The sequence below is a fragment of the Ananas comosus genome, linkage group 21 (genome assembly GCF_001540865.1).
Source record: "Ananas comosus cultivar F153 linkage group 21, ASM154086v1, whole genome shotgun sequence".
Classification (NCBI taxonomy): Eukaryota; Viridiplantae; Streptophyta; class Magnoliopsida; order Poales; family Bromeliaceae; genus Ananas; species Ananas comosus.
Genome location: NC_033641.1, coordinates 6,118,739 through 6,140,081, shown reverse-complemented (window position 1 = coordinate 6,140,081; position 21,343 = coordinate 6,118,739). Strand labels below are relative to the sequence as shown.

The window sequence follows — 21,343 nt, the reverse complement described above, 5'->3', positions numbered from 1 at the left end:
TCAAATCCCGATGGTGCGGCTTTGGAAGCGGAGCAGGAGCGTGCATTGGCGGCTCTCGTCATGTTCAAGAAGTTTAGCCCACCTACCTTTGACGGGAAAAAGGTGGAGCCGGCGATGGTGAAGTCGTGGATCGACACTGTAACACACTGGACCTTTGCAAATTGTGAGGTTCGAGTGTTTGAGTTGTGTTCTGAGCATTTCCAGATTTTCTGGTAGGTCGTTGACAGTATTCCGACCCATGGCTCGTATCCCGAGATTTGAGGTAGTTAAAGTAGCCCTAAGGTCACCAAAAAATTAGACTTAGGCTGCTCTCGGATTGCTGTTTTCAGGGCTGTATACCGGTACAAGCTGATGGCTGTACCGGTACAGGGTTGATGGTTGTACCGATACAACCACCGAGCTTGTACCGGTACAGAGCCGTTGAACCCCCAACCCGAGCCTCGGGTTGTGATGTTTCATAGGGCTTGTATCGGTATAGGGGCCCGTGTACCGGTACAAGGAGGTTGATTTCGTGCAGTTTGAACTGCAGGGGGTTTTTTGCAATTGTGGGCTTCTATAAGTGTCCCCACGCCTTTGGGGCCTCTCCCTGAGCTGAAACCGGTGGAGAGCAAGGTAGGGCACCTCCGCTCTTCTTCTCCTTGGTTTATTTCTCCATTTTTACTTGGGATTTAAGGTTTAATCTCTCTCTTTTTCCCTCCTTATGCTTTTCCACTATGAGTGAAGCTTGGAGCTTGGATTTGGAGCTTTGTTGAGGGAAGATCTTGGCATTTAGAGGGTTTAGAGCTTGGATTGAAGCTTCTAACAGGTAATCTACTTATTCTCTCCCTCTAGATTGGATTTTTATTGGTGGTTTTGAGATGAAACCCTAGATTGTAGATTTAGGGCTTATTTTGGGCATTTTGATTCTAGGGCTTTTGAGGCTAGATTAGTTGGATTAGAACCTTCCTCTAGGCTAGATTGGAAGGGTTCTAGCTCTCTTTTGGAGTTTTGGAAGAGATTTTTTCTCTTGAGGTGAGTTTTGGCCCTTTTTGCTTCTAGGTTAATGTTTGATCTTATAGTTGATCGTAATGCCTGTGTATCTCTTCGCTCAATACTTTTAGTGTATTTTGAGACTCGTGGACAACTCCGTTCGGCGTAATGAAGGACTACGCGACGGTTCACTGGGTTTGACCTAGCCACACAATGAGAAAATCTCATTTGTGATAATTTGAGTATCGTTAATTGAAAAAGCATGCAAATTCATATTATGTGCATTTATTATGATTTTTAGAATGCTTAAAATGCCTATGTTACATGTAATGAAATTTTGGACCTCTATGTAGTAGAGAGTTGCTTGAGAGACATAGGATTGCATTAGCGTTCTATATGAGACTTGGTTTCATGTTCTATTGTGTAAATGAGTCTTGATACATGCATTCAAACTTAAGTTTAATTGAGACATGAGAGATAACAAAATTGCCATATAGAGGCACCGAACTTGGTTATTATGTGATTTAGAGGGCTAATGTCATTAAGCGGCATTGAGCTCGGGACATGGTTAAACCTAGTAAATAGGGCCATTGAGGGATTGGAAACATATTGAACATTAACTTGTCTAAGTGTCATCAAGGGGCACTAGGCGTAATGAATGTCGAAACTTCACATTGTGACTTAGAACTAGATCTTCGGAATGCTAGTGACTATACCATGTTAGAAACATGAGGATTGGATACTTGAGACTTGGACCATGCTTGCTTGCTTGCCATTTGTGCTCATTCGCACATGCTTGTGAGGGTCGCTCCCTACAAGCCGGCACTCTGGAGTTAGCCTACGCGACCTATGTTCGCTCGTGCGGTATTGAGAAGCCTACAGAGTCGAGTGGGACAGACACATTCCAAGAGTAGGAATGTTGGGCTACCACAGGCACTTAGGCGGCACAAGCTGGACTACCTTTGGTAGTTCCTTAATTGGAAATGAAAATCGACACAGTGTCGAGTGTGTTATAATTACTACTAGATAGAGAGTAGTAGTTGGATTACTTGGACTTACTTCTAGCATAGTTTTGGGACATTTGAGTATACATACATACATGTAGCATGCTAGGAGAGGTTGCTTATTGCATTCATATATACATTGTTGCCATGATAAAGCATGATCTTCAAAACTTCATTAAGTAAACCGTGACTTTTAATTGTGGCCATGTAGAGACATATTGGTTATGACAAAATAAAGGTGTACTATATTAACATCATGTTAATTGCAGTGTAGTAGTTTAGCATTTTAATTATGCTTTCATAAATGCAGTTTATTCATTATTATTGCCCTCTTTTGACTTACCCTTTTCTTTGGGGCTTAGTGGTGCATTGAGCTGAGGTCAGTAATTGCCCACTGGGAACTATAAATTATAGTTCTCACGTCCTCTTTTTCTCGATGCTTTTCAGAGCCTTCCACGCCGGAAGAGACTAGGGATCGCGGAAAGGGTATCGCCTCGGGCTAGCTTTCCTCGCCGAGGGATCGTTTGATAGGTGGTCTACCTCTCTTTGTTTCTTTTTTAGAGAGGTTGAGAGTTTTACCAGTGTACTAGAGACTACCATTTTTGTACTTTTGAGACAGGCATTGTATTACTTTACGTTTACTTTTATGGTTTAGTTGTTCTTTTACTACTGTTATAGAAGATAGAATCATACTGCTCTGATATCATTAGCTGTAGTTCCTTCCTTTTGTTATATTTCTTACTTTTACTTCCGCTTTTATTGTAGACGCCTTATATGTGTAGATATATGGCGGGTCTGGGCGCGCTCCCGGAAGGGCCTCTGCCGGTCCCGGGGCGTGACAGACACGATGGAGACGCTCTTCGAAGATATATATACCTTGGAGAAGGACAAGGTGCACCTCGCCACTCACTGTTTGGAAAAGGCGGCGAAGGTGTGGTGGAAGTGGGTGAAGCGAGATCGTCCTTCTGACCTTCCGCCTATACTATGGGAGGAGTTTAAGAGGGCCATCTTCGCAAATTACTTCCCCGACACGGTGAAGCGGAAGCTACAAGAAAGGTTCTGCAAGTTGAGGCAAGGAGATCGCTCAGTGGCGGATTACGAGCAGGAGTTCTCCCACATCATTGATTGCGTCCCGGATGTTGTTCGAGATGACCGGGACCAGGCCGACTGGTTCTTGAGAGGACTTAGGCCGAAGATTTACAAGGCCGTGCAAATCCTTAAGCTTACGACCTTTGCGGAGGTCTTTGATCTAGCCTTGTGGGCGGAGAACGGCAACGCCTATGCGCTATAGGAGAGTCAAGAGACAAAGGAAAGAAGCGGGTGGCGGGCGGTGCCGGGGGCCGGCCAAATGCTAAGAAACCCTCTCGGTATCCCCGACAGTAATCAAAGAATTGGAAGCCTTCCCGATGCATTATTTGCGGCGGTGAGCATCGACCATCGGCTTGCTCGCAATGCAAGGGAAAGTGCTACAAGTGTGGCCAAGCGGGGCACATGGCTCGGGAGTGCCCGAGTTGGGCGTCGTCTGCACCGACGGCGGCATCAGTTCCTTCTACCCCGAGATAGCTTGCTGGGTTGCCACCAGCTATGTCGGCTGGACGCGCATCGTCACCGCATCAGCCGGAGGGATCTAGAGCACCGAGTGGATGGGTTTTCGCCACTCAGGTGGAGGAGCAGCCTGTAGTACCAGATGATGTCGTGGCAGGTATTATTTCGATTAATGGCACTAGAGCTAGAGCTTTATTTGAAACAGGTGCATCTCATTCATTCATTGGTGCATCATTCACTACATGACATGGAAATATTGCATAACCCGGATTATTGGTGGGTCAATGCACCTGAGCACTCATTTAAGGTCGACGAGGAGTGCTTGGCTTGCCCAGTTCGGATAGGTGAATGGATTATGTCGGCAGATTTACTAGTGCTCAAGCAAATGTGGGGTTTCGATGTAATCTTGGAAATCGATTAGCTCTCCACGTACTATGCGGTTATTGATTGTGAAAGTAAGGTGATCACTTTTCGTGAGCCTAATCAAGAAGAGTTAGTATACCGCGCATGTAAAAGCTCGCGCTTCGCGGCGACCGTATCGGCGACGAGGGCGAGGAAAATGATTAAAGGTGAATGTGTGGCCTATTTGGCCACAATGGTAGAAGCTCAAAGGGAGTACCAGGAACTTGGGAATATTCATGTAGCATGCGAGTTTCCAGATGTGTTTCCGGCGGAGTTACCGGGATTGCCACCGGACCGGAAAATCGAGTTCGTCATTGACTTGGTTCCCGGGATGGCGCCAGTTTTGAAGGCTCCGTATAGAATGGCACCGACGGAGCTAGTGGAGTATATTGAGCCTCATGCATAGTAGGGTTGATTTGAGAATATATGTTGCATATTGTGAGTACAAATGCATATGAGATGTTGTGAGTGATTCAAAACTTGTAAAACCCCATGTATGCATGAATGTTAATAAGAACCTAGAAAAGGCAAAGAATCTAGTGACATTGAGAATAATGACATTATGACATATGGATTGTGTGGCTTTAGTAAATAAAATAAATGCTAGAATTGGACTCTTAGTTGAGTGGCATCAATGAGTTTTGAATGTTAGAGTTGAACACTTAGTGTGTGGCATTAATGAATCAAGAATGCATGTGACTGAGTACAAAGAACATGTAGTGTAAGTGACACTAATGAAAGTAGAGAATGCAAGTACATGAGAAAGTTGACATTATAACATAACAACCTTATAGTTAAGGGTCATATGAGCATTGCATCATTATAGTTAAGGATTGGATTGAACTTGGCATCCTTATAATTAAGGATTGGATCATACTCGCCTATAAGTCTTGGCTCGGAGAGTGGTAGCTCCCCCTCAAGCGATGAGCTCCGGAGTAGTCATCACTGGGTTGGAGTTTTTCCAAAGGACGGTCCCATCGGGAGGCAGCTGAGGGCCCGACACAAAGAGATCTGAGTTGGTGAGTCTATTGAGGACGAAACCTACGGGTTAGCCAAGAGGATTGAGAATTGGAAAGTGAATTTTGCATTCATCATGAGCATTCTATTTGAGCATATCATTGATTATATCTTGTTCAGGCATATTAGCTACATTTGTATAGTTTGGTTACTATCTATCTATTATTCTTCTATTATGCCTGATTTAGACTTCGTGGGAAAGTCGGCGAGGTCGACGGCCGAACCCACTGAGAACTTTTTTTGTAGTTCTCACCCCACTATTTTCACAGAGCCGGAACCGAGTGAGCCGGCTGACAATCGCAGTAAAGGTATCGCGCCATAGACAGAAACCTCCCAAGTTGGTTTCATATTTTGCTTAGTTGCATACCCTTATATTATCTTTTGTATTTTGATGATTATAGATGTATTAAAGATGTTTAAATGAAAGAATGTAAAAGCTTATTTTGAAGAGCATGTGATGTAAAAAGAAATAATAAAAAGAATGTAATGTACAAGTTGAATGCATGTATGTGGTTAAAAGTTAATCATATTACTTGTATGTTGTTTAGTTTAGAATCTTTCACTTTTGGCTATTGCTTGCCCTCGTGCAAGCCATGTATGTATGTTTCCGCATGTGCAATCTATATACTCAATTTGTACTTGTGTTGAGCCTTGGGCAGACAGGGGAGGTGCTGTCCGTTCGGCGTCTGTTCGACGTGCCCGAACTGACCAAATAGGATCGGTCGCGGGGCGTGACACGTTTTCTCAATTTTATCATTGTTTATAATATTTTGCCCACGATGAATACTAAAGTGGTTCGATGTGAGCGGCTCTTATACATGTACTTGCTTGGTCATCCTGCTGAGGTGCGTTCTCGTGGAATCAATTTGAATGTCCCCTTCTTGCTTTGGCATCGTATGGCAAAAGATATCAAGACTTCGAGTCAAAATAAGTGTTTGCCTTATCCTGTGATTATCATGCACATTTTGCAAAACCATGGCGTGGACACCCGATGTAGTTCTTATGAGCATAGCCTGGGCATGATAAGTGAAACGACATTTATTAAATCGACAGTTCAGCTTCGCTCTCCCACACGACGATCTCCTCCACGTCGCTCTACTCAACGTCGCTCCACTCCACCTCCTGTTGCTCTAGTTCCTTCATAGCTGTCAGAGGAAGTGTCTGAGGAGGACGTCTCTGTTTCCTTGGTCTATCGTGAACAACAGAGGTTATCGACTGAACAGGAGCGGATTTCGGCAGAATTGCAACGTATAACGTCTGAGCAAGCTCGCATCACAAAGAAACTCGGCAAGCTCTCCCGGCTAATGAAAGCAATTTTTGACAAAATGGGGTGTTGTCGTGCTGACATTCCACCGCAAGATGATGATTCAGATTGAGTGCGTTGGGGTGTCCTCCTTTTGTCGTTTTGGCGCTTTCTGACAAAAAGGGGGAGATGCTTATGCATGCTTGACTTAGACTTGACGTAGACTTGTTTACTTTTAGACTTGCTTACTTTGTTAGTTTTTGATACTTTGTTAGTTTTTTATTAGTTTGCTTAGATGAGAATGTGAATGCTTGTTCTTTTGTTTAGGCTCTTGATGACTGATAACTGAAACTATAACTATGACTTATTGGTTCTTTATTGCATATCCTTGAATCTTGATTGTGTATTTTGGAGAATGTTTTTGCAGAAAATTTCAAGACTTCAAGACTCCACCATGTCTAAGTCATAGAGTTTGTTTTAGGATGAGTAATATGTAATTTCTTTTTGTTGGATCGATCATGCAAAAGATTGTCGTTTGGTGATTGCGATAATCTTCCTTTTTTTTGTTTTTGAGATTTGGATGAGCATTGTATTAAGTTTTGTCACGAAATCGCCAAAGGGGGAGATTGTTAAGGATTTTTCTAAGTTGACGGATTTCGTGAAATCGAATGGAGTCTTGAAGAGTTGAAGACGAAGATTGCGTGATTCAAGATCAAAAGACTCGTTTGTGATGCTCAATATCTCAGGTATGTGTGTTAATAATTTGTGGTGAAATTCTACACATTTAAAAGTGTTTGGAAGACTTAGATGGTTTTTAAATGTAAAAAAAACTGGATAAACTGAGCTTTTCGAAGTTCAGGAAGAGAGGATCCGCACCCCGTAGGTCCTCTTTGCGTACACGTAAAGAGGTTCCGGACCCTCGGGTTAGGGTCCGAACCTCGTAGGTTCTCTTGGCATACACGTATAGAGGGTCCGGACCCTCGGGTTAGGGTCCGGACCCCGTAGGGTGTATTTTTTGATACGCAGAGAGGGTCCGGACCCTTCGGGAGGTCCGGACCCTGAGACCGTCTTTTCATTTTTAAAACTTGATTTTTAAATCCTAATCTATCTATAAGTCTTCTAAACCTATAAATAAGCTATGAGGAGCATCCTATGATATATGCTTAGAAAGAAAAACTTTTAGAAACCCTAAAAACTTGTTATTGATGCCTTTCGATCTATGTTTTAAAAACAAGTTTTGATTTTCGATCATCGACTCAATTTTTGGTTTCTATTCCAATGTTTCATTGAGAATCGAGTCAGTGATGGATTGAAAGGTTTCTCCTCATAGCTTATGGTTTTTCTAAGAAATTGAATCACCGCCAATTATTATCTCTACGAGCTCCGGCTGGAGTGTTGGCGCGAGGACTTCGCTTGAGGCTGTGGATTCGGTGGACGCTCGTGGATTCGAGGCGTTGCTTGTAATATACCAAATTTTAATATAAAAGTAAATATAAATATAAATAGTGTAAGATACTATTTTTATTTGACTTAAAGAAGTAAAATATAAGTTGGAAACGACTTGTGCTGAAATTGGAATGAAAACAGAAAATTTAGAATTTTCTGTAAGAAACGGGGCTAATATTTTAGCAGAAAATGCACAATGTCAGAAAATTATGAAAATTGGAGAATATGTCAAAATTATTTTTATGAGGCCAGATTTAAAGTTTCATGCCATTCTGACACCCAGAAAGTGAAAAATAAAATCCGACTGCTATCTGCTAGAGATTACAGTTCAGTAGAGCTTCGATGACCAAAAATGGTTGAAACTGTAAAGTTAAGATATATTCCATTTATTTAGCAAAAACCAAGCCTGACTGTCAAATTTGAGTGAAAACGGGCATTCAGAAGGGCTGGCGAAATGTATCTGATCCTGAGCTACTAAACTGAAATAGTTGTAATAGTGTTTGAGGGGCTATTTGTGTGTTGGAAGCTTGCCTTCTTCCTCCTCCCTCCTCAACCGTATGCAGCACACACACACACACCACACACACGCACACATGGTGGGGAGAGAGAAACCCTCCCTTTCTCTGTCTAGATATCTCCCTCATCTCTCTAGATCTCTCTCTAAAAATTTGAGGGTTCGTGGAGAGTAAGCTTGGGAACGCGTTGGAAGCGTCGGTTCGGGTCCTCGTGCGGCCGTTTGAGCGGCGTGCTTCCGTCTCGGCGTTCACATTTTGATAAGTTTTTGGGATTTTGCTTAATCCTTAATGCTTAGTGTTCTAATAGCCTCTAATGTGTTTTAGCATGTTAAATCCTTAATACTTGGGTTATTTGGAGCATGTGTAGAGGCTAAGATTAGAATGAGGGTTTTGGAAATTAGAGGGTGTTGATCTATAATAACTCTATTATTCTCTAATTAAAGGTTAGAGATAAACCCTTGATGGCTCCAAGTTGAGAATCAATGTGTGTTCGGCGATCAATTGCAAGTTGGAGCCGAACCGGATCACATGTGTCGCGGGAGCCCGATTGCAAATGTCGACAAGCAATCGGAGAGCAATATTAGGTGGGTTGTGCTCACCGACGCGATTAGGTCGCTTCCATACCAAAGTGTAGTGTGTGTCATAGTTGATGCATGTAACACTAGTTAATTGCAAGGCTAACGAAGGCATGATGTGTGCTAAGTTTGCATGAGCTAAATGCTAAATGAGAGTATAACATATGTGCTAGTAAGGAATGCATGTAATGGTAGTCCAATTAGTAAATGATGCATGATTAAGATGCTATTAATGAATGCATATGAAAAATGTAAATGAATGCATAGAGTATATGCTAAGTTAGTGCATGAACTAAATGCTATATGAATGCAAGTATTGTTGTGTATGGACTATCCTTGGAGAATGAGAACTTAGATTGATGAACTCTAAGTAGAGTAAAGAACTCGACAAGTGTTGCTTGTAAACTGAGAATCCTAAATATGAACAATAAGGATAGGAGTGGCAATGAAACCTAGCGTCATTGAACATAGGTGATTCATAAGTGGCATGTCATGTATGATTCCTAGGTGTGGACAACTAGGAAAACAAGAACATGAGTGGCATTAAACCTAATGTATTAAACATAGGTTGAGAATTGAACCTAGAGTTAAGTAAACCTAGGCTATGAATATAGTAACATTGAACCTAGAGTCAAATGAATCTAGGTGATCAAGAACATTGGACCTAGTGTTAATGAACCTAGGCTATGAACATAGTGACATTGAACCTAATGTATTAACTTAGGTTGAGTAAAGGCTTGGACCTAGATAGGTCGATAATATAGGGTGAGACCAACCCTAGAGTTATGAAAGTGGATTTCAGAATCCCGGCTGCGAGTGCAGCGGCTGCTAGTACAACATATGAGCTCGATAGTTCTTGGCCGCGGGTGCATGTGGCATGTTCCTCTCCCATCGGAAGAACTTCGAGAATTGTGATTGAGCAAGATTCCTGGTCACGGGTGCATGTGGCATGTTCCTCTCCCACCGGAAGAATCTTGAGCGCTAGGGTGTATGTGGCATGTTCTTTTCCCTATCGAGGATCTCGGCTGCGGGTGTATGCAGTATATTCCTCTCCCACCGGGAGATCCCTGACCACGGGTGTGCGCAGCTCTGGGCGACCCGTTGGTCGATGTGGTTTGTGGATTGAAGGCTGAGGTGTATATGAGAATTCCTTCACCTCGAGCCGGATAGAGCGCGGATTATCCGCATTTGATTGACTTAAGACCGAGTCGAGTGGCATAGTTGGCTAAGGTAAAGGAAACTTAGGAAAAAATGGCAAATGTGTATAATATAGCTAAGGTGTGAGTATCCTTATTTGTGCTTCCTGTCCATCCTCTTTTCAAAAGGTTGTTCATTGTAGGAGTTTTCATCTTGAGGACTAGCCAAGTAAATACTCTCACTTTTAGGGATATTCCAAGTTTCCAAATCATGCTTGTGCGAACATTCCTTGTACCCCCATCATTCAAAGCCGAATAGGTTGATTTCGCGGTGTATCTGCCATCGACAGTCCATCGCTAGCTCTATCCAGTCTATGTTCTACTTTGAATTCGGATACGCATCCCTTAAGTGTATCGATACATGAACTAGGTCCGTCGCTAGTTACCTAACCAACTCCATCGGCCATGGCATCATTGGGTCTAAGAGCACCCTAGCCGACGCCCAGGGCTGCATCGACATTCACGATGTCCATGCCTTATCCTGTTACTCAAGAAGTAGGGTCATGTTTCTGCGCTAACAGAGTAGGAGGCTATGACCAGCTATGCAGTTATCTCATGCAGTTATCCGGTCTATGTTCTACTTTGAATTCGGATACGCATTCCTTAAGTGTATCGATACATGAACTAGGTCCGTCGCTAGTTACCTAACCAACTCCATCGGCCATGGCATCATTGGGTCTAAGAGCACCCTAGCCGACGCCCAGGGCTGCATCGACATTCACGATGTCCATGCCTTATCCTGTTACTCAAGAAGTAGGGTCATGTTTCTGTGCTAACAGAGTAGGAGGCTATGACCAGCTATGCAGTTATCTCATGTACTTTCCTCTTAGGTCTAATTTTGTTTTGTCAATATCGTGTAATTCAAATAGATAGCACATCAACATGTGTCTTCCGTCTTTCTTCTTACTTCAAGTATACTCTCTCTTTGATATGGGAGCTATTCATTCCTTCATCTCTTTATCTTTGCACGAAAGCTCTCCATCCCCATAGACATTCTCAACTACCAGTTATGCATCAACAAACTCATGGGGAAGGTAGTGTATACTGGCCTGCTGATTTGCATGTACTAAAGATGTAAGATTTCGATGTTATCTTGAAATGGATTGGCTCGCCCAACACAGCACAAGCCATATATATCACAAAGATGGCGATCTGATTTGGCTAAACCACGTCTACAACGAAGATGGCAAATGGTCAAATCGTGCCTATTACGAAGGTGGCAATTTGATTTGGCTGAACCACACCTATCATATATAGATGGCAAATGGGTCAAGCCATTGCCTATCAAGAAGATAGTGATTTGATTGAGTCATGTCTATCACTAAAGACGGGGACCCAACTAAGCAGATGAAGCCTATCATGAAGATAGTGATCCGAAAAAATATCTATTTTTATTATTTTTTATTTTTTTATTATATTTACTTTAATTTTTTGTGTCCAAATAGGTGGGTTTGATTTTGTCGAGCTTAGTACGAAGATGACCACTCAATCAATCCAATGAGGAGGTTCAGTTCGAATCGCCGATTTTGACCTTGTTGAGCCTACTATAAAAATGGCCGCTTGGTATAGGAATTGATGATACGCACGCATAGCGATAATAACGATCCAATGCCGAATTTGACCGCAGTGAGCATATCATGAAGATTGCCGCTCAATCAATCCGACAAGAGAATCGTGCCGTTTGTGCGCACATTGAAGGCCAGAGCGGTTTAAAAGTCATCGCCGTCGAAAAAGAAAGAAGAGACCATGATGTCATTTTCTGCACCGCCATTGTCCTTGGAGACGAAAGAGCGGATTGTAGGTATTCATCGTTGTCACCATCACTCTCTTTATTTTCTCTCTTTTCTTTGCTTTCTTCTTTTTCCCTTTTCTTTTTTTGTTTTTGTGTGGTTGGTTTGAGAGGTGGTTCCCCTCTGGCGCCGCCCTTTTGTTTTTCTTTTCTTTTTTTCTTAATTCTCTTTTGTTTTTTTTCTTAAAACCCTAAGCTTTTTTTTTTTTTTCTCTAAAATCCTAGACCGTAATTTATATTGGACCCAAGACTGCTCTAGTTTTGAATACTTTTGAAAAAGGCATCCTATATTTTTTATTTCTTTCTCATTGGTAGTATGGCTCCTAAGAAAAGTCCGAATCACTATTTATTATTCCATATCCCCTTACTTCAATATATTTTTTTATTTTATTATTTATTATTTTTCATCCAATCCAAACAATAACAAAGAAACAAAAGCGAAGAAACTCATGGCAGCTACAGATACCTGCACCTTGGCAGGTTCCAAGTGTATATTGATTAGCGGCTGGGGCTAGGTTTATGGAACCAAAGCAACCTTTTCAAATATTTCTAAATAAAAGTAGCACGGCCAACGAGGAAAGATAAGTAACTACTGACAAAATATTTGCACTTAGAATATTCAAGTACAAACACTCTCTGTTAAAACTCGAAAATACACAATCATTTTCAAGTTACCATCCCCAGAAAACATGTCGAATAAAGCCTACTAATAGAGGTGTTCTTTTTCTTCAGTAGAAGCTTTGCACAGCCGCTCATCAAAAACAGAGAAGGGAGGTAACTCATACAAGGGTGCAAAAATGTATATTGCATGCAAAAAAAGGGATGAATGCAACATCTGAAAAATAAGCAACAACTTGGGTCTCTTGATAACACAGCAAATTGCCAGTATCTGACTAAAACCCCACCTGGCTTATTAGCAGGATATATTGGCAAGCTTGTCTCAAATCTCTCAGTGATCTCTTGGCTCACTATTAGGAAACTTCAAAACGAATTTTGATACTACAGAGTAAGAAAACAAAACATGCATGCAAGAGAATCATTTTCCTTTTCCTTCAGCGAGATGTTACAGTCGGACCCTCTTGATCTCCATCTCCCTCTCCAGTCTCTCTTTCTGAAATAAAGAAGAAAGAAAAAAAAATCTTCAGGAACCAAAAGTATAACAACATTAAAGACAATTAGGACCAAAACTATTTCATTCATATAATAAGCACTTTCTGAGTAGAATCAAGCTGACTTTGTTGTTCATTTTCTATCATCACATTGACAAGGCAATGCAGGAATCTTAGACTATCTAATAAAAAAAAAACTTGATCAAGAAAGCAAACAAACTGAAAGGCACTTACTGTTAGACGTTGCAGTCAGGTCAAAAGAAGAAAATGATTTATATTTAATAGTTCGTGCTACATACGGAACCAAAACCAAGAGGCATAATTCCATACAACATCCTGTGGCGGCGAGTAACATCACAGAGATATTTAAGACTTATAACACTTCCGCAGGTCTACAAGAAATTCAATCTCAAAGAGCAAGAAAAGTTCAAAAGAAATACAACAGTCAAGGATACAGGAGATTCTCTGGATAAATACCGCTTTGAACGCTCTGTAATTAATTCATATATTTTATGACCCCATAGCTACAGTTCGTTATCATATAGCTATTAGTTTTTTAATATGGTCGGCAGACTATTCCACTGTTACACTATTGCTGTTAATTAAGAAACAATTTTCGATAATATTGGCAAACAATAGTTTATCAATAGAGATTAGAAAGAAACTTCTCTTCTACATGTCTGAACAGAGATTTTAAAGTAAATAGGCATGCTGACATTTCATTAAATGCCAGATTGAGCCAAAAAGACTCTTTATTCACTGATTTTTAGAAAACCAGATGTAACTTATAAAGTAACAAGTAATTCTCAGGAAAAAAATATGATTGTAACTTACAAAGTAACAAGTAATTCTCAGGAAAAAAATATGAACAGGGATACATTACTAGTAAAAATAAATACCGACAGTTGGTGCGTGCTAATTAAGGAAACCCAAAACAATGAAAAATGTGTTAATCACCTACATTTCTTCTATATCATAGAAACCAAATCAATGTTCTAAAAAGCGGTTTGAGATATGCAGGCAATTGTCCCACCGTGCATATGTGCTATGCGGGTGCATATGCAGGCACTTAATTCATCAACTAAAATATTAAAAAATTCAAATAAAAATGTAAAAAATACAAATATACTATTAAAAATAGGAATAAATAGATGTGGAGCAACTTGGCTAAACTTTTTTGAAGAATAATAATATTTTCAGTTAATTGTCATTCACGATCACTAGTGGTCATCCAAAAGGCCAACACTTAAAAACTTCTAGCATAATAACATCTGACGACTGCAAAAATATACGCCAATATTTATAAAATAATTATTAGATACAGTAAAAATAATATCAACTAAAATAAGAAGAGATATAGTTAGTAGGAAATTAATCTACTACATATATATATATATATATATATATATATATATATATATATATAGAGAGAGAGAGAGAGAGAGAGAGAGAGAGAGAGAGTTGAGCTAAAATACTATCAATAGTAAACGAGCTATTTTACTATCTATTTGTTTTCGATGAAAGAGCTTCCAATTTGACGATCGGCTCCGTTAAATATGATCTAAACCATTTAAACTATCTAGAAATCAAATTTCACGCACTTTCAATATTGTTCTTTTATCCATCAAGTGAACAGAAAAATGAATAGCTGAAAATGAATATTCTTTAAACAATGATGATAGGAGTCTTATAATCACGATCAAGAGTATAGATCTTGTTTTAAATAATTTAAAGAATTTTCTAACAAAAATTCAATTGATTTGGATATCTTTACGCCGTTAAACGAGAAAACGCCTCTTATCGACCATTAAAATTACAAATTTTGAAACCCTTTGATCATTAGGCAAATGATGTCGAAAAGATTTGAAATTTGATTTCTAAACACTTCANTAGGTTGGTATACTATTAGTAGCTCGGAGGCCTCCGTGCTACCAAGTTGTTTTCAATGATGTAGCTTTCAAATCGACGATCAACTCCGTTAGACTTGATCTACACTATTAAAAGTATTTGAAAACTAAATTTCATAATTTTTCGACATCATTTACCTATCAAATGAATAGTCTAAAAATGAACGGTTGAAAATAAAAATCTCATAAAAAATGATGTTAAAAGACTTGAATTTAAGATCAGAGGTACTGATCTTACTCTAAATAGTAAAAAAAATTTTCTACAAAAAATTCATTAGATTTCGATTGTTTCAAACCGTTAAATTCACAAACACATCACATCGATCATTAAAGTTGTCAATTTTGAGACATTTTGATCACTAGCCAAATGATGTCGAAAAATTATAAAATTTAGTTCCAAATACTTTTAATAGTAAAGATCAAGTCTAACGTAACCGATCGTCGATTTGGAAGCCAAGTCATTGAAAACCACTTGGTAACACGGAGGCCTCCGTGCTACCGATAGTATACCTGCCTAACTCTCTCTCTCTCTCTCTCTCTCTCTCTCTCTCTCTCTCTCTATATATATATATATATATGCATAATCATTAAGCAAACGATCTTATTCAATACTGCACTTGAATTCTACCATGGAAAAAAAAAAACTATCACATATGCAGTCGCATGCCGTATATGGTCCACATATGCGGTCCGACCGCATACTACACCGCATATTACATATGCGATTCGGTTGATGATCTGAACCGAATATGCAGCAGCATAGGTTGCTTTGCTTTTGAAACAATGGACCAAGTGCACACTTATTTAGTTGAATACAAAAATGAGCCAATATGACATTATTTATTAAACTCAATTAGCGGGCACAAATTTCCCAGAATTTTACTACGAAGAGAACCCAAATATACTTGAGATGTCATGTTACAGCAAATTGTTCATAATTGATATCAACAACATTGCTATATTACACAGACACCAAAAGGAAAATGCCTTATCCCTTAAAGCTACTCTATACAATAATCTTATCATATCAAACAAAATAGCTAATAGAGGCAACGGATAAGCGTTGGAGTATTGGACACCAATAAAGAGAAGAAAAGGATGATAAATATGATGATCAGAATATGACTTGAATAGTTCTTACATTGATATCTTAAAACTACTCTGTTTACTCTAAAATTGAATTTTAAGGCCCTTAGTAATTCCCAAAAATATTGAAAGGAATAGTAGTTTGTTATATGTTTCCAAATTCTAATCCACTCTAGCATGCCATTAAGGGGTTCAAGAAACTAGATTAGAATGATGTCAATTATGCATATGAAATTATTCTTAAGTACCACAAAGTAGAACTCGAATAGTTTGCCATGTGCTTCTAATCAATTCATGCAAATGAAGTGCATTTGTACAGAAAATCTTCAGAAAGAGCCTAAAGTGTTTGACACAATCAAGGCACGCATCTTTTGAGACAAAAAACCATAACACACCCAAGACATGTAACACAATTAATATTACAAGATGAACAACACACGCTTCATCTTACTAAATCTTGGCTACTATAATAATATTGAACACAGTAACAAAATAAATCTACGAAACCTGTCCAATTCAACAGAAAAAGAAAAAAGAAACTTGGAGATTGAAGTATTATTCTTTAAGTTTCACAAAGTTTCCCTTATATTTAACTTATGATATCTGAAATTTCTGAATAATGGTGGAGGAAATAATATGGAGATCAAAAAGGGTAAGATGTATGAAAATTTACCTTCCTAAGGTGCCTCTTTTGCATCTCTCACACTGGCTATGGAGCATTTAGGAGAGCCCAAAAACGATTTGGAGTATGTCAAGACATTTCAATAGGGCCTATAAAGGTTTGAACTTTTATTTGCCAAATAGTTCTGCTGAGGCTTATCCTAACTGCTCAGTCCTAGCAGCTGGTTGTTGGACTGTATATATGAACTAATTATCATCCTCCAATAATATATACCAACAGATTAGCAATTTATGAGGTCAACATTCTTGAAGCATGCATAGCAATAGTTCTGCTGAGCCTTATCCTAACTCTCATACACACACACACACCCACACACACACACACACACACACACACACACACAGATATACTCTTATAAGATAACAGCAATATAATATACTTCTTATAGCTTACAAGATTAGAACCTAGAAACCAAAGCATTAGCAATCCCTAGTACTATACCTCAAAAGGAAAAGAATAAAAGGACAAAGAAAAGACAAACCCTAATAAGAAATTTGTAAGTAAACAACATCACAAAATAAAAATTACAACCAAATAGCATCGCAAAATAACAATTGTAGAATCTTCTTCAAAATAAACCGGTGTTTGAAAAGGCATGAGGCGCAAAGAGGCGCAAGATTCTCCTGGAGCCTAGGCTTGAGGCGTACGGCTAGGCGCGCACCTCAAGAAGACGAGACGCACATTTACTAAGCCTAATTTAATTTACTATTCTACATTAAAAAACCCCAAAATAACCATATAAAAATAAGATAACCATCAAAAACTAAAGAAAAGATATGTATATAGGTTCTTAAACTAAAATAAATATATTTCAACGTAAAACTTGTAAGTGATTGTGGTTGCTACCACTGCTTGTTCTTGCTACTGCTGCTCTTGTTTTTACTGCCGTTGCAACTTGCAAACTACTGCTACTCTTGCTTTCTTGCTTGTTGCTACCGCTGTTGTTGCTTGTTTGTTCAGTTGGTCCTGCTGACAGCGATGGCCGATGCTGCTGCTGGATGCCCACGGATAGAGAGAGGATGTGGGAACACGAGAGCGGGAGGAGAGGGCGCACGAATGGGTTTCTCTAGGGGGTTTTGTGGGTTTCTTGTAGGATCTTTTAACTATCTTATCGAGTTAAAATATAGAACTTAAATTCGAAATCCGACAACCCAAAAAAATTAAACCCAAACCGGCGCGCACCTCGCACCTTGCTTGAGGCGCGTGCCTCAGGGCCTAAGCACGCGCCTCAGCAATAGCGCCTTTCCTCGCTATTGCTGAGGCGTAGGCGTGCGCCTCAGGCACGCCTTTCCAAACACTAAAATAAACATGTGCGGGGAGAGAGAGGCCTACTTTGTTGGGTAGAAAGCAGATGGTCTCCTTGTTGCAGAGATGGTCTCCTTATTGCGGAGAAGATGCAGTATGCGAGGGTGTGGATCATAAGCGCTAACCAATTATCCCAACAGCACATGCCGATAAGAAGAGCACACTCATCACACTTACGGGCTTAGCCACAAAAATCAGAGGCCTTGACCTAACTCAACCCACCTGGACTTTAGGTCTATTGTTGAGTCTCTTATCATTAGATCTATTGTGGATTGCGGCCCCACTCAACTTATCGGGCTCGCCCAACTTATTAGGCTCAGTGGGCGGCGGTGTCTCCTCCCTCAAAGTGCGGTGTAGAGAATTAATCTCCTTTAACTATTACCATGAGGTAGGAAGTTGAACCTATTTAAGCAAATAATAATAGCCAACATCCGCCCCCACAAACACCTTTACGATTAATGCAGCATGTGTAAAGCGAACCAGTGCCATTCGCTCTAATACCACTTGTGGATTGTAAGCGCTAACCAACTATCCCAAAAGCATGATAGGAATGGCGCACTCATCGCACTTGAGAGCTTAACCACAGCACTCACAGATTTCGAACAGACGCAACCCACCTAGACGTTAGGTTTATTGTTGAGCCTCTTGCCGTTAGGTTTATTGTGGAACGCAACCCCACTCCACTTATTGAGCTTACTTAACTCAACTTATTAGTCTCCTAAGCCTATTATCACGAAACAGAAAATTAGACCCATTTTCGCCAATAATAAATAGCCAACAGAGGGGAGGGGTTTCTCATGAGTTGTTTCTCAATTGGGGCTTTTTGTTAATGTGACAGTTCATAAGTCATGCGGAGTTGGTGGTCCACTTTCAGCAACTTTGGGACTTTTGGGGCCAAACTCAAAAAAGTGAGTTCTAGTTGTAACCCACTTTATTGTTTCATAACAAGTTCACTTTTATAAACCAAACAACCGGAAAAATACCATTTCGCCAAAGTACCACTTTCATTGTTTCATTTACGAACAAAAAAATATGCCCTAAGTGCGGCAGGTTCCAACTAGTATTATGTCTATTAGATACGAAATTTCTTTCTACTTAAGTTAATGTCTTTGCAATATATTAGCTGCTGCTTATTCTTGTTTATCCTCCCTTATTGTTCCAACAATGTTACTTTTATTAAACTATACTTAACCAAGCAATTCTTCATAAGTATTTAACGCACCAGTTCTTTAAACACAAATTTCAGCACCATTTTTTTAAACACAAATTTCCTTCTATTCAAAGCACTAGTGCTTCAGCAACATTTTTTGTCTTTGTTTTCTTAGATTTCTACCTGCTATTCAAAATTAATTTGTTTAGATTTGGTTACTTTTGTTTTAGAGGTTGAGAAAAATGTAAACAAAGCATTTCGCGATGAGCAAATTTCACTTTTAGAAGTTGGAAAAAAAAAATGCTAAGGTTACTCATTAGTATCTGCTTAAGAATGAGCTAATCAATTTCTATACAACAGTGCCAATGGATCTTCTTGAAGACAAAGTACAAATGACTAAGTGATCTCTTGGCTTCTCATCCACTCTAACCAAATTGTTTCTTGATCTTTCGGGAAAGAATTTTGACAATAATCCTCCAACATATGGACAGGATAGAAGTTCTTTTTCTAGAAGTTTCCCCCAATCTTTTCTCTCAGCATCCAAAGGTTAAGTAGCATGTAAATAAAGAGCGGAATTACAATTGTAGAGGGATTTTATTCATATATAAACACTTTACTTTGAATTGCAGGGGCAGCTTCTATAAGAGTGGGAAAAAATAGTGGAACCGACGCCCAAGTCATTTTGATCTCACGGCCTCGAGCTGTATTGTTAAGTCCAGGCAGCTTTTTATCTCACCGAAAAGACGAGAATTGTGTGTCTGACTGTTTTCACTAATTTTCTAGTGAAGGAAAAATTGCAAGTGCCGAAGCTTAAGTTATCACCTAAAGATTTTCATTTACGACAGTGTTTTCGATTTAGTGTCTTATACGATTGAAGATCATGCTTCATCCCATTGATAATGTGCCATCCGGTACTTTTTGTTCTGTTGTTGTATTTCATTTCCATGTCACTGGAGCCAACCGAAAACCAATGGCTCACAGCTAACAACGATTTAACCGGAAACCAAAATCAGTACACGAAGCGAGGAATCGACACTGAAGAGACACAGAACCAACCAACATTTACAAAACCAAGAGAGTGTCGATCACAAGAATACTAGAGCTCAAAAGCCTCTCAGCAGAGCAAGACGTATAACCAAGTGCGGCGGCAGCATCAAGAAGAAGGATAACTTGCCAACAAAATAACTGCAACAAAACGAGGGACAATCCGGAAGAGGATAAGGTAAGCAGCATGCGTCTGATATTCTATGTAGTCCCCGCAAATAACTAATGCAACAAAAAAAGGAAAAGGCAAAAAAAAAAAAAAAAAAAAAAAAAAAAAAAAGCAAACCAAGCTACAATAACAAAATTAATGCACCTTTGTAGCTAAATTTATATTCTTGAAAAGAGTAAATCCGTCAAAATGTCATTACCGAATGCAAGGCTAAATGTTCAAAATTAAATTTGACAATACCCTTAAACCCTTAAACCCTAGCTTGATAGAAGTTCTGAAACGGAAACCCAAACCCTAGTATCGAGGAGGGAGCGAGCGGATCTCACCGAGATCACTTGGACGGAGGCGGCGGCGGCAGCGCGGGCGAGGGGCCGCCGAGGAGGGTGGCCTGCTGGAGCTCGAGTTCATTGAGCTGTTGCTCGCGGTCCATCTCGATGATGAGGGGGACGAAGAGGACGAGGAAGGTCGTGCCCGCGATCCACGCCGCTTTACCGGTGCTCCGGAGGAGCTTCTTCGCCACCGTCGCCGCCTCCGCCGCCGCCTCCCTCCCCCGCACCACGATCGGCGAGCGAGAGATCGGCCCCAACACGCCCTCGCCCTCGCCCTCGCCGCGGCCCCTCCGGCTTAGAGACGACGACATCTGCACGGTTCGTCGGGCGCACCAACAACGGGGGGGTGTTTCGGGGGGAGGAATAGGGTTTTGAGGGAGCAGTAGGGTTTTGAGGGTGCGGACTCCCTGTTGTTGTTCGTCTATTACGCCAAGGGCAGGTTGGTGGGGAATTTTTTTTATAAATAGTCTTCTTGAAATTTTTATTTACAAAAATAGGCCTCCTTAAAATTTATTTGTAAAAATAGTCTCCAAATCGGCCAGGTCAGCAAGCAGGCATATGCGGTGAATGATTTACCGCATATATATGCGGTAAACTATTCACCGCATTTGCGGGACCATCAAATACCTCCGTCACGTGTGCTGGGACCATTAAATACCGCTTTTAAATACGGTGAATAGTTCACCGCTTTTAAACGCGGTGAATAGTTCACCGCTTTTAAAGACGGTGAATGGTTCACCGCTTTTAAATGCGGTGAACCATTCACCGCTTTTAAAGGCGGTGAATGGTTAACCGCTTTTAAATGCGGTGAACCATTCACCGCCTTTAAGCAGTATACCCAACCGCGCCCGAGCCCCTTTC

At 40.2% G+C, this 21,343-nt stretch overlaps 1 protein-coding gene across 1 annotated transcript; it reads right to left on the bottom strand.

The window, feature by feature from the left end:
• Positions 12,284-20,911, bottom strand: LOC109726773 (mitochondrial import receptor subunit TOM9-2-like). Its single transcript, XM_020256566.1, has 2 exons — positions 20,480-20,911; positions 12,284-12,812 (listed from the first exon to the last, which is right to left on the bottom strand). The coding sequence occupies exon 1, from the start codon at positions 20,791-20,793 to the stop codon at positions 20,485-20,487; it is 309 nt and encodes a 102-aa protein (XP_020112155.1). The 5' UTR covers positions 20,794-20,911; the 3' UTR covers positions 12,284-12,812; positions 20,480-20,484.